General features: G+C 40.9%; 1 protein-coding gene across 1 annotated transcript in view; it reads right to left on the reverse strand.

Moving 5' to 3' along the window:
* Positions 1–11,932, reverse strand: part of LOC139692489 (methyl farnesoate epoxidase-like) — a 33,006-nt gene extending 21,074 nt beyond the window's left edge. The window contains exons 1-3 of the mRNA XM_071590707.1: positions 11,690–11,932; positions 6,105–6,356; positions 412–878 (exon numbers count right to left, since the gene is read on the reverse strand). Coding sequence (XP_071446808.1) covers positions 412–878; positions 6,105–6,356; positions 11,690–11,771 — 801 coding nt within the window. The 5' untranslated portion in view covers positions 11,772–11,932. The remainder of the gene's footprint in view (positions 1–411; positions 879–6,104; positions 6,357–11,689) is intronic.
* Positions 11,933–12,598: the final 666 nt, after the last annotated feature.

Genomic DNA, 12,598 nt, shown 5'->3' on the forward strand with positions numbered 1-12,598 from the left:
GAATGTGTGGGAACATCGCGAGGAAGGAACCTAGAACTCGAGATAACTCAAACCAAGTGCATTGCATCAAGGTTTAGGGTAATGCCGGTAAAATTAAGACTGCTCTCTTGGGTCTGGGAACAATTCCAATAACAAGCTATGAAGTTACACTCATGATGCTCGGCAACACCGCACAGAGAACAAAATGGAAGTCAGAGAACGACATACTTGTATCCCGGTCTATGCTCCACTCATTACTTCCTGACTAGTTCCTACTTAGCCATTTGTCTGGTAACAATCTCCCCATTCCCTTGAAGTGGCAAGGACTAAGACCGGAGACTAAGCATAGCTCTATAGAAGAAAGATGGGAAAAAATTATTAATTAACACATGTTAAAAATAGACTTGAAGAGCAAATCCGTCGAATGTTTACCCGAAGGAATTCCTGTATCTTCTCCACGGTCGAGCACAACTGTGTGTAGCCGATGAGTGATGGCGCCACGTGCCTGAGCCATGGCATGTGCCCCAGGATTCCGCCGGATATATCCTGCAGACTGAACGCCTCCCTCACGAGGCTCATGAGGTACTGGGTATCGTGGCCTCCCTTACTAGCGACGCTCATCTCCTCCTCACCCATGGGTATCGTACCCCCGACCACCATAGACCATACTACGTTTAGGGCTGGCAGGTCGAAGAGAGAGTTGAAGGTCACCACAGTGCCCGGGGACTGCTCGTCTCCCTCCCGCTCTGCTTTGCATCTCAAAAAGTCGACGAGGGCGGAAGCCTCTCGCTGCAGCATCCCCTCCATCCTTCGGCTCCCCAGCCCGTTCACGTCGCGAAGGTGACGCAGGCAGAAACGGCGGTGGATCTGCCACAGCTCACCGTCGGTGAATACGATGCCTGCGGAAAGGACGGAATTTCTCATTCAAAAGGGCGATGCACCGTGCACATCAACGGAATACTCTCTCATGTTGGAACCCGCCACACGTTAGGGTGTCTATGGTATAAGTCACTTATTAGAGATATTGAGAAATTTTCAATGGAGCATATATCAAAGTACTCATTAATTACGTTTTATCGGCTGGGATGATAAAAAAAATAGCGAGTCCTGTTCAGAAGGTGGAAGCCATTTGTATATTTCGCCGTTTTGGCAAAAAAATTATTGTTTCCTTGTTTACTTCCGTATCCCAATTATTGTTTATTTTCGTATCTGAATTGTTGTTTACTTTCCTATCTTTTATTTGACAGTGATTTAGTAAACATTTGTTTTTCACTTTACTTTGCTAACTTTAATTTCATTTTAACTTTGCGAACTTAATGTTCGATGGGATATCCATCGCTTGTCGTAGGTTTAATTAACTGAATTAGAGAACTTCCAGGTGAACTACACATTGTTTGCTTCCTGTTGAGTAAAGGCATACTGAGCAGATCAATAATTTGTAATCACGCGGGTACCAAATGAGTTTGACTCTTTAAGATGAGGAGACCTGGTGATATCATTAAAGTTCCCGTCGCACTTCCATACATCTTAGAAAGCATGCATGGTTGGAGTTCAGCAAAATATATTTGGAGATTATTGCATATTTCATATGCAGTTTTAGCTTGAGGAAAGGCTCTTCTTGAGGCGCAAGAAGCACGGCGCATTGAAGTTCTGTAACGAAGAGTTTGGAATGAGCAGTGCGACAGTCACTGGCAGGAAAAATTTTGATAGAGAAGTTAGTGATTATTTCTTACTGTAGAATTACGAAAAATCCCGGTGGGGATGTTTTAACTGTAGAAATTGACGACAGTCTTTTCACGACGTAATTCTCCTAATGACAGAATGTACCCAGAACAATAGGTTGCCGGAGGTATTTGCTAAGAGATCGCTATTTTATACACACCGTGTCCGGCAGGATAGCAAATATGTTATTAAATTTCATTTAGAATTCTATCCGTCCAGGGATGTTTACAGAATAATTATGTAATGTCTGACTGATGGGAAGGTCACAACGTCATCTTTACGGATGTCATGCATTTGACTGTATGTCACAGAGAAAATCATCGAGATCCAGTTACTGGAGCACACAATAATGCTTTCGAGGGTCTTTGGGCCTTAGCATAACGAGAAAACACGTTAGAATGCGGGGCGTCAAGGGTCCTTCTACATTTGTAACAGTGTGGATTTTTGTGACGCCAACAATGTCCTGGAAAAGACTTATTCGGACAAATAATTTTGGGCATTAATTTGTTTAATCCTCTGTTTTGTAGTTAAAAGTTTGTGCTATAGTAGTACAAAATAAAGAATACGAACAAAAAAACAAAGGGCATCAATATCTGAAAATGACCCAAATGGGGTTCCCGAGTGACTTTTTGGATTATTCTCCGAAGAATTTGGCACTATTCGCATTCAGGAATTCAAAGAGCGTCAATTTGAATGAGTAAATATATTCCAGTTGTTGTGAAAAACTTATACTTTTAGCCTATCAGATCATACTAACGCTATAATATACATCTGCTAGAGTTGGTTTTACGGCATTTTTTGAGGAAATGAAATTTTGAAATATTTCGCTGCCAACTGAAAAAGTAGCAATATTTCACATCCAATTTTTTACCATAAGCCAATTGTGAACATTTCTCAATAAAAAAGGAAAAATGTATACGTAACAACAATGTGCTTCATAATGAAATATAATGCGAGCTATTATTTATCATTATAAAATACTGATTTCTTTCAAAGAAACGAAATATATCACGAGTGAAGGTGAAATCAAGTGTACAGGTTCGCACCCAAAAGTGGTAGGACTGATTTTTTCTGGCGCGAACGGAGCGATGCAGGGGGTCTGCCTGGCAGGGTAAGGTGGAGGGGGCTCTTAGCAACAGACCAACACCAACCTCAGTCGCCTGCGGGCTGTCGTTGAGTGAGGACACCGTTTTTAGTGAAGCAAGTTTTTTGTCCGCGTCGAAAAACAAAATGAATCTGAATTTAGAACAACGTTATTCCGTGAAGTTTTGTACGAAACTCGGGAAGACGGCTACTGAGACCCTCGATATGATCAAGCAGGCTTATGGGGACACTGCCTTAAGCCGTTCTACAGTATTTGACTGGCACAAGTTGTTTAAAGAGGGTAGGGAGCTCGTTGAAGACGACCATCGCTCCGGACGGCCGTCGACGGCAAGAACCGACACGAATGTGGACAGAGTGAGGATACTGCTGAACACAGACCGACGCTTAACCAGTGAAGAAATTGCAGACCAGTTGGGTCTGTCTGCATCCAACGTCCAACGCATTATTTCACAGGATTTGGCCATGCGCAAGGTGTGCGCCAAGATGGTGCCGAAAATTCTGCCATGGCGCGCTCGTCGTCAGACAGCTCCTGGCCAAATACGGCGTTGCCACGTTGCCGCACCCGCCCTATTCTCACGATCTGGCACCACCGGACTTCTTCTTCTTCCTCCTGATGAAAAGACAGCTCAAGGGACGACGTTTTGACTCGATAAAGGCCGTTCAAGAGGCTTCGACGAGGGTCATCAACGGCATCCCCAAAGAAAATTTCCAGCGGGCGTACGGGGAATGGGAGCAACGTTATACTAAGTGTGTAGCAGCTCAAGGAGCATACTTTGAAGATTATTAAGTCGATGAAAGTATATCGTCAATAAAATTCTTGTACAAAATCAGTCCTACCACTTTTGGGTGCGACCCTGTACTTGCATCATATCATGACAATCGACCCATAAGTGTACCATGTGATAGCTATCGTAAATTAATATTTATAATGACCTACTATATCGGTAGTGTTATAACAATTCTGCTACCTAATCCTTAATATTTAACTAACACATTATTTATATTTTCAACATTTACGAATTGAGCACAAATAGTTGATAAGTTGACGTAGAGAGGTCAGAGCTCTTATGTTAACGTCTCCCGTACACGGAAAGTCAATTAAGACTCACCTAAAAGATTTGGGAATCGGAACTACATATACGTGTATTTTGAAAGCCAGAAAAGATAAAAACTGGCACATGCATTAGCGTTTCGAAGTAGAATAATTGCCAGTTGCTGGTGAAGGTTAGCCTTTGTATTTTAGCTTATGATTTCCGGCGATTATGATTACAGTTATTTTCACTCATTTTATGCATTGAGCGAATGTCATCACTTCATGTAGAAAAATAGCCCAATAACGTATGATTAGTTTTGCCACATGCTTGTTTGTTTTAAGGCACAGAAATAATTATAGGAAGACGCGTCTCTTTACAAATTGATTGGCTAAAATAATCCTTATTAATACTAATTATCCTTATAAAATTCCATCTTGTAATTACTTACCGTTACTGTCACATATAGAGTGGACACTCCTATTTCCCATACCTTATCATTTTTCCGGGCACAATCTGACACACTGCTGATTGGCTTGTAGATCATATGTGTTGATGAAAACCCAGCGAAACAGGCGATGACATATTTTATTGGGGCTAAGTGCAAGGCTAATTCCAAAAATACCGGCCGTTTGGTACACAAAAAAATATTTCGCAAGAAAAACGTTTTATTGACGGTTTAGTTTCCTACAAATCTAAATTTAAAATTGAAATCGCTACTCCAACGATTCCCACCTCGGGCTCGAAACCATTTCAGCGAAAACTTTCACTTCATTCATAGCAATATTTATTGGATTGAGTTGAAACATACATTGAACCTTCTCGGTGGCATGTTATAAAATTTTCTATGCCGATGTCCATATACTCAACATTTCTTATACGCGGAAAATTTGTACCTATGGATTCAACTACATCAGTACTAAATTATTGAAAATACCATCACTATTCATTGAAATGTCTGGGAATACACATAATCACCAGGGTTTTATACACGTGTAATATATATTCAAACTACCTCGTCGTAAATTTATGTACTAAATAATTTTCAAAATCGTTGACATTTCAAAATTTTAATCCTCAGGAAATAAATTTATCAAAATTTCGATGGTTATCATTACCTGGATATCTGCAGACAGGCGGCAATTAATTTTTCAAATTTAAAAATGACTGATATAAATATCGAAAATCCTTCGAATTTTTCTATTAAATTAACAAGAAATGCAGTAAAAAATTCTCCATAATATTGTTTTTCAACGAAATAGATTTCAGCGTCATTACTTGAAAATATATCAAAATGTTAAAAAATTTTAATTCTGAAGCTTGCAAGCGCCAACTCCCCTTAAACCGACAGTGACTATATCCTATCATTGTTAAAACGTGATCCTACTTCTTAACCTTCGTAGCTACAGGTATATCAACTTATCAACCAAGTACACCACCGTGCCCCTTTAATACGAAATGCTTTGAAATATATAATGAATATGTAATATTTTATGGTTCGCAGAGCAGTGGATAGAGCGCCAGGCTACTGGCCAAAGGCTCCGTATCCGTAGACTTTCGAGTTTACTAGATCTTCTAGGGAAACCAGAGGCATATAGAACTTCTTACAAGGTGAGCTGGACCCTCACCTCTCAAATAACATTTGGGTTAATTATACTTGGTAGTTTACCGTTTTAGGAAGGTTTTGGATGGACAAATACTGCGCACAGCTCCATTTCTAAGCTCATCCCAAGAGGACACGACCTGATACCCTACTCTGCAGCAAAACTTTCTTCAATCCGCTTACTTGCTGGTTCGCTTCATTCCGCCCAACATGCCTATTCCTTTCCTTCCACTACCTAGCTTGCCCAAAGTTCTCTCCTCCATCACAGTCTTCAATATTCCATCGTCAATAAAAATTTTCTGCATCCACTTTTCATTCCTTGCTTGCATTTCCTTCAACAGCCTTCTCTCCTCCCCCACCATGCCCAGTACTTCCTCATTTGCTTTCTTTTCCGTCAGTTTTACTATTTATATCCTTCACATCCACATCTCGAAAGCCTACAATCCACGCTCTTCATTTTTCTTCAACGACCAAGTTTCCGTGCCGTGCAAAACTATGCTCCATATCAAAGTTTCGGGTTGGTTACTGTGGTTATTTTATCCTGCATAATATTCATTTCTCCATGAATGGGGAAATGCACTCCATCCTGAAGAGAATATTCCGACACGTACATGAATGGATTTAGGATATCACATCCTTCTCGTGCAGGCACATTTCCCACTTACCCAGTCTCTTTCCAAAGGTCCTCATCCTACAGAAGAAGTTGTCCGGCCTGGCGTCGAAGCGGCGATCTGACAACACTGAAGCAACCGCTTGCGCACCCGACACCAGCACCACGTTGGAGCGGCCCATCTTGAGGCCCACCAGTGGCCCGTGCTCGCGGGCGAGGTGTTCCCACGCAGAATGGACGAAGCCCATGCGGCGCACAAGGAAGACCACATGGAGCCAGCAGCCAATCAGCGGGAAACACATCGGCCCTGGAACCATATGCACCGGAAAATTAGGTATTTGTAAAAATCTTCATGCATTAAATGAATGAAGAGGTCCTCATATTGAAACTCAGAGGTGGATCCAGGATGGGAGAAGAAAGGAAGGGGGGGGGGGCGAGGGGTTATATACCCTGCCGACGTCCAAGATGTGATATTTCTTCTATTCTATTTCAATAAATTGCTGGATATTACTCATTACCAAAAACAGAAGATCTATTTTTAAAGCCGCTGCATTTCAGTTCCTACTAACTTAATATTTTTCTCCTCATCAATATTGTGGTCAGTTCTATGCAAGAAAATCGACATTAATCTAGCCGCTCATTTTAAATTTTCAACTATTGGTTATTCTGGGTTGTCTGATATCTGTTTCGAAGTATTAAGTCCTTTCTATTTTCAATAAGATTTGACAGGAAAACATTTGGTAATGTTTCTAGATTGTTCCCCTCGAAAAAAAAACTGATACCTCAACATTCCGCCCAAAATCCCTCGAAAGTTAACCCTGGATTCGCCCTAGCTCATACTAATGAGCCAGGATTTACCGAGGAGCTCCAAAGTAACTCGATATGGTTACGGTGGGAGCCGTCACGCATAGGGGACTCTTCTAGCATTAAATAAATAGATGTACCCTGCCGGTATGGTTCATACCAACGATGTGAGAATGTCACTGGGGTCTCTCTCTCACCTCCCTAATAGAAAATCGTTTCGCCTCCAGAAAAAAACCCAGATTCTATATTAACAGATTGATTCAAAATTATTTTTCCACGTCTTAATCTATCGCAATTATTACCCCAAAGAGAACAGTCATTACTCGCAAAGAAAAAAGTAGGTCACGCAAGCGAAGGGGGAAAGAAGTACATTGGAACCGTGGTAACATACGCTAAGGGTAAGAAGCGTCGTCTAAGTATTCAATGCTTATTTAACTTTGACTCGAAAGGAATACTCTTAAAAAAATTAGAACCAACAAAACTTAAATCACCATACGAAGAAAACGAGATTGTATAGGAATAAGATAACCTGGAGGGCCAATAAATATCAACCTTCTGGTTGAAATCAATGGTAAAGTACCCTTTGTTAGGCCACTGGATGAAATCCATGATAATTTTATACACGGCAGGAAAATATTTTCGAGTACCTCGGTAGGTTTCAGTGCCTACGAACCGGTAAAAACAGGAAAATGAAGAGAGTCATCAGGCTGATAACTACTTACGATGGAACCAATAGTAGAACTTATTAAAAATTATTTCTTGAATAGAACAACCAAAATACAACTAAATAACTTGGAAACCGAAAAGAACTTACAAAAGGGGCAACACAGGGATGTATACTCGGTCCTTTTCTTTGGCACATCGCCATGAACGATTAACTGAATTAACCCCTCCCTGAAAACTGCAGATGGACAGACTACGCCGATGACGTGGTGATCACAATGCCTGCAAATTCCAGGAGATGAACAGAAAACATCGCAAAGGAATCTTGCCATATAGTGGGGTCATGGAGTGCTAAATTGTAATTAAAAATTTCTTTTGATAAGACCAAATACATCGTGTTCGGGAAAAAATTGTTAAGAAACCCAGCTATAAAATCTATGGTTAAAACATCAAAAGAACCGCCACATTCAGATACCTGGGCATTGAATTCGATATCAGACTAACATTCCAGGAATACGCAAATTATGCCGCAGGCAACGTCAAGAAAATATTCAACAACTTAAGAAGGCTGTCCAGGCCCAAATTTGGCATAATCGTAAATAGCCTAAGAACTATATACAACTGAGTCACCATTCCAATATTGCCATACGGCTGTGAGGTGTGGGGAGAGAGGCTAAATTAAAGCAGAATCCGGAGGAAACTGGAGGCGGCCCAAAGATCTTGCCTAATTGCAATATCCGGGAGCTATAATACGGTATGTAATGAAGTTCTAAAATTAATAACTGGGATACAGCCGATAATTCTCTCAATAGAGGAAATAAGAATCAAGTCTCGGATAAGGCAGATGGAAGAGGCTACTCTAGGAGATGTAACTTTGTCTACAACTGAGAAATGGAGCAGGGGCAGGAAGGTTATAAGAGCGTATTTCCTGGATAAATGGGAACGGGGATGGGAAACATTAGAAAAGGGGAAAACAACCAGACAATTCCTGCCTAGCATGAAGGAAAGAATGAAGATCAACTTTAAAACTTACAAAGGAACTACGCAAATTTTAACAGGACACGGGGAGTTTAGATTATACCTCAAGAAAATAGGCGAAAAAAGGAGGGGACGTGTGAATGCATGATGGAGGAGGACACGGCAATACAAAGAGTCCTTTATTGCCCAATTTATGCCGAGAAAAGATGCGAACTGGAAGCTATCCTTGGATATTTGTGTAACGTCCAACAAATTGGGAAATATGCTCACGAGGAACCGATTAGTAAAATATTGGATAGATTTATCAACAAAAGATAAAGTGGGAACGGGGAGAACGACGGAAAGGAAGGGCATGTAACTCATATTTTGTATTGTAAAAAATTAACGAAATTGTATTGGGGATTTAAAAATAAGGTACCCCGAAAAATTGAAACAATAAATTGCCTGATTCTAATCGAACGGGCCTAATTATTATTAACTACTAGCGATATTGTGCGAATATTATATAAGCTAATTATATTTGATTCAGTGGTAAATAAATAAGCAGAACTGCTTATCTTTATGCAAGTGAATACTGCTTTCCAATGTTCGCTAGCTTATCAATAACTGATGTACCCACTGAATTTCAACAGGGATATTATCATGGATCAAGGTTGACTGGATATAATTATTGTTTACCCAACTAAGAGTTCTGCTTTGAAAAAATATGCTCATGTAGAGGAAGAAAAATGTTATCAGTCAATTATCCAGTGTTCAATACTTTCCAAAAATTGGTTCCTATGCTCATCTCATAACTTCGAACGGCTGAATTATTAAGAACCCACTCATTCAATTAAACTCCTTTTAATAAAAAACGTTCTGCTAAGTTTGCATCAACATGAATTTTTAAAGGAATTGTTCGTAATTGGATAGAAGTACTCTATAATTAATCCTAATATTAAATTAGTCATCAGAATTCATTGGAAATAGTTAAGTGAAACGAATAAAAAATGACAAACCAACAAGTACTCAGAGAAGATTAACGCTTAGGCTTCCGGCGACGTCTATCTAATGAAGGATCCATGCTGCATCCAGGATTACCGTCGCGGGATTACCGTCGCGTGATTCCCGGTCGCTAAGGTGATTCTCGGAAGCAGCATGGGTCCTTTACTCGGAGAAGGTATATGACTTGGCTCACCACCCCTTCCCCCTCTATAATACCGAAGAAGCGTACGACTTATGCTGGTTGTGTAACATTTTAATATTCTAACTTTCTCCCACGTTGTTGCTAGCTTCTTCAGCATGCTCCTGGATTATAAGGTAAGGAAACAACGGAGCAAGGGCAACAGCCCCGAGCACCACGCTCACTGGGTTCCCTGGTTTGAGGTGGATCCAAATTTCAGGAGAACATGGAAAATACCATCATCAAGAAACTCAGGATTTTCAAGAATGTGCTGAAGTTGTGCCCATAATTGCTCAAGAGAATAAAAGTGAGAAGTTAATATCCTCCTTCATAAAACCTTTCTGCTAACATTTACCTAGTTCATACACTACGATATTTATTAGGGAAACCAAGGTTCAGATAAAATTAAAATAATTGAAAATTTTTAGGTCTTTTATACTCCATTGATATTATTGACCGTATGAATAGCAATGCTTGTACAATGAAACATTTACCATTTTCATAAAATAAAATTGCACTTTATGATTCTAAATACCCATTCCCATTCTAAATACCCAATAAATGTCCATCATAGTCTAGAGACTGTCGAATATTTCAAATTTTGCAAGATTCCATAACACAGGATTCTGATACCACCAATTGAAGGAGTGAGGGATGGGACAATTTGCAGCGAAATCCAAGGATTGCAGATTCCATCAAGAGGGAGCAGCCGATTCCCTTCCTTTGGCTCATCATTGATTATCCTACGATTTGGTGGAAGAAGGGACTATTAGTCTCAACCTCGCCCAATTAAGTCGATACATAAGAAATAAAATAAATCTAGAACTGCTCTAATTCGTCCAAGGCCAGAAACCTTCAGCGCGGGCGAGGGGCAACGACTGGAAAGAAACGCTTAGTTCCGTAAATCAGGACCAGTTGACACATCGCCGAGAGAGTGGGATTAGAGCCCATTAACATTATTCAGGCTTAGGATCTCAGGGGAAAGTCACTGTGGCCTCCAATGGAGGACATTACTTGGTACCTTCCTATGTGACCACCCAACAAAAAAATGAGCCATCGTCATCAGTCTTGCGCTCGGGAGCCCATCAGGTTGATGGAAATTCACTAGAAATTCCGCTAGAATCCTGAGCGCTTTCATATGAAGTCTAGTATGCACTCCAAAAGAGTCTAGCTTGAAAATAGGGGAGGTGGAGGACGAGAAAAGGAACCTAAGAAAGGCAAGGAAAACGAGTAAACAAAATTTATTTTCGAGGTTTGTTCACAGGGGTCTAATAGTCTAATGAACCTATTCCAGGACACAACGGCATTTACGACTCTCGTCAAAAACCAACATGAATTCCGGCACAAGTGAGCAACCCTCACAACACAGTGGTATTATATTTAATAGTAGTAAATTGTAACAAAATCACGATCTCTTCAAAATCCAAGCCGAACGCCGCCGCAACTGAATATCCCTCACTCAGCAGTGATATTATATTATCGAAATAGACATTAATGCAAGAAGAGCGTATTGATCGGTAGGGGGATGTTGAAGAATGTGATAGAGGGGAGAACATTAGGCAAACGAGGAAGGGGCAGGAATAGGATAGGGATGTTGAACGGGATGAAGGGAGGAAGGATGTACACAGAGATGAAGAGGGGGGGCAAAGGGAAATTGATTTTATCAGGGGGCATTTTTGATCTGTTATATCGTACGGTTATCCTTAAGGACATTCCAATGGGTGTTGAATGATATAAACCTTGCAAATACGTATAGACACCAAAATATCTTTGTCAAGACAACTCGACGAACAAATAAAACGTAAAACAGAGAAACTGAGGAAGAACTTACTCCACATTCGAGTGCACACTTCGATATGAAATGTTCATCGAGCGTCCCAAGGATATATTTAATTTGTTGAGAATATGCATTAGACAAAATTAGCAACAGCATCCGGTATTAGAAACAAGACTTTTGATTTGGATGTTGAATTGCCGAGCATTTTCCCTTTTCGGAGGGGCGAAGGGTCTGATACCGGCAGCGGAAGCCTCACCTGGTGGGTACTGCGGGGGTCTCCTCCCGCCCACGGTCAGTAACAGCACGACGGCGGTGAGGATGAGGACGAAGATCCACATATCTAGGCGAAGGAGCGCGGCTTTGTTTCTTCAGCTCGAGGTTGGAAGTGGGAGTTCGATGTGGGGAGGCTGGGTATTTGGGGAAACTCGAAGAGAGGAGAGAAAGAGAGACGGCAGGGAAAGGGGATGGGTTCGGATGTGGAAAGAAAGACGGGTATGGGCTGAGGGTGGATAAGGGGTCCGGGGGGGACAGCATGGGGAGAAGCCTGGGGGGTGGGGGGTATGAGGAGAGGAAGGGGGGTGTGGATGCTGAAGAGAGTGGGGAAGGTGTGGGTACGCTTAAGGGTGAGGTGAAGAAAAGACGGTTCTTAGGCTGGATATGACCAGCCGAGCACTTTAATTCGGCTCGGGAATGTCCCACGAAATGTGTTGGCTGTCGAGGAATACTTGAGAAGGTCTCCAAAATCACATTCTATCCATATGACACAGATGAACCGTATTTTCTGAATTATATGCTCTCAAGTGGACCTTGTGTCATCAGCACAAATTATCCCCAGCCACTGGCTTACTCAAACTCTCTGGCCTACTCTTGCTCTAAGAGACGATACGATTATCAAAAGAAAGTACTAAATTTATAATTCAAATTGCACGTTGAGTTAGGAAGTTCAAGGACGATTCACGTTTCATGTCAAGTAAGGTGAATCAAAGTTTAAAAAAATAATTTTAAGGGACATATTGAAAAAAATAAAAATGCAAAATTTTATTTTAAAATGATATAGCTTTTTTAATAGTTTTTTCCTCATTGACAGGGTACCTCGTGTAATCCCTGAGAGTAAATCTAGACTAGACATTTCCAATTCATTTGCCTCGCCTCTGAAAATAATACC

Source organism: Hetaerina americana, unplaced genomic scaffold, assembly GCF_022747635.1.
Source record: "Hetaerina americana unplaced genomic scaffold, ioHetAmer1.1.p SCAF_4, whole genome shotgun sequence".
NCBI classification, from domain to species: Eukaryota; Metazoa; Arthropoda; class Insecta; order Odonata; family Calopterygidae; genus Hetaerina; species Hetaerina americana.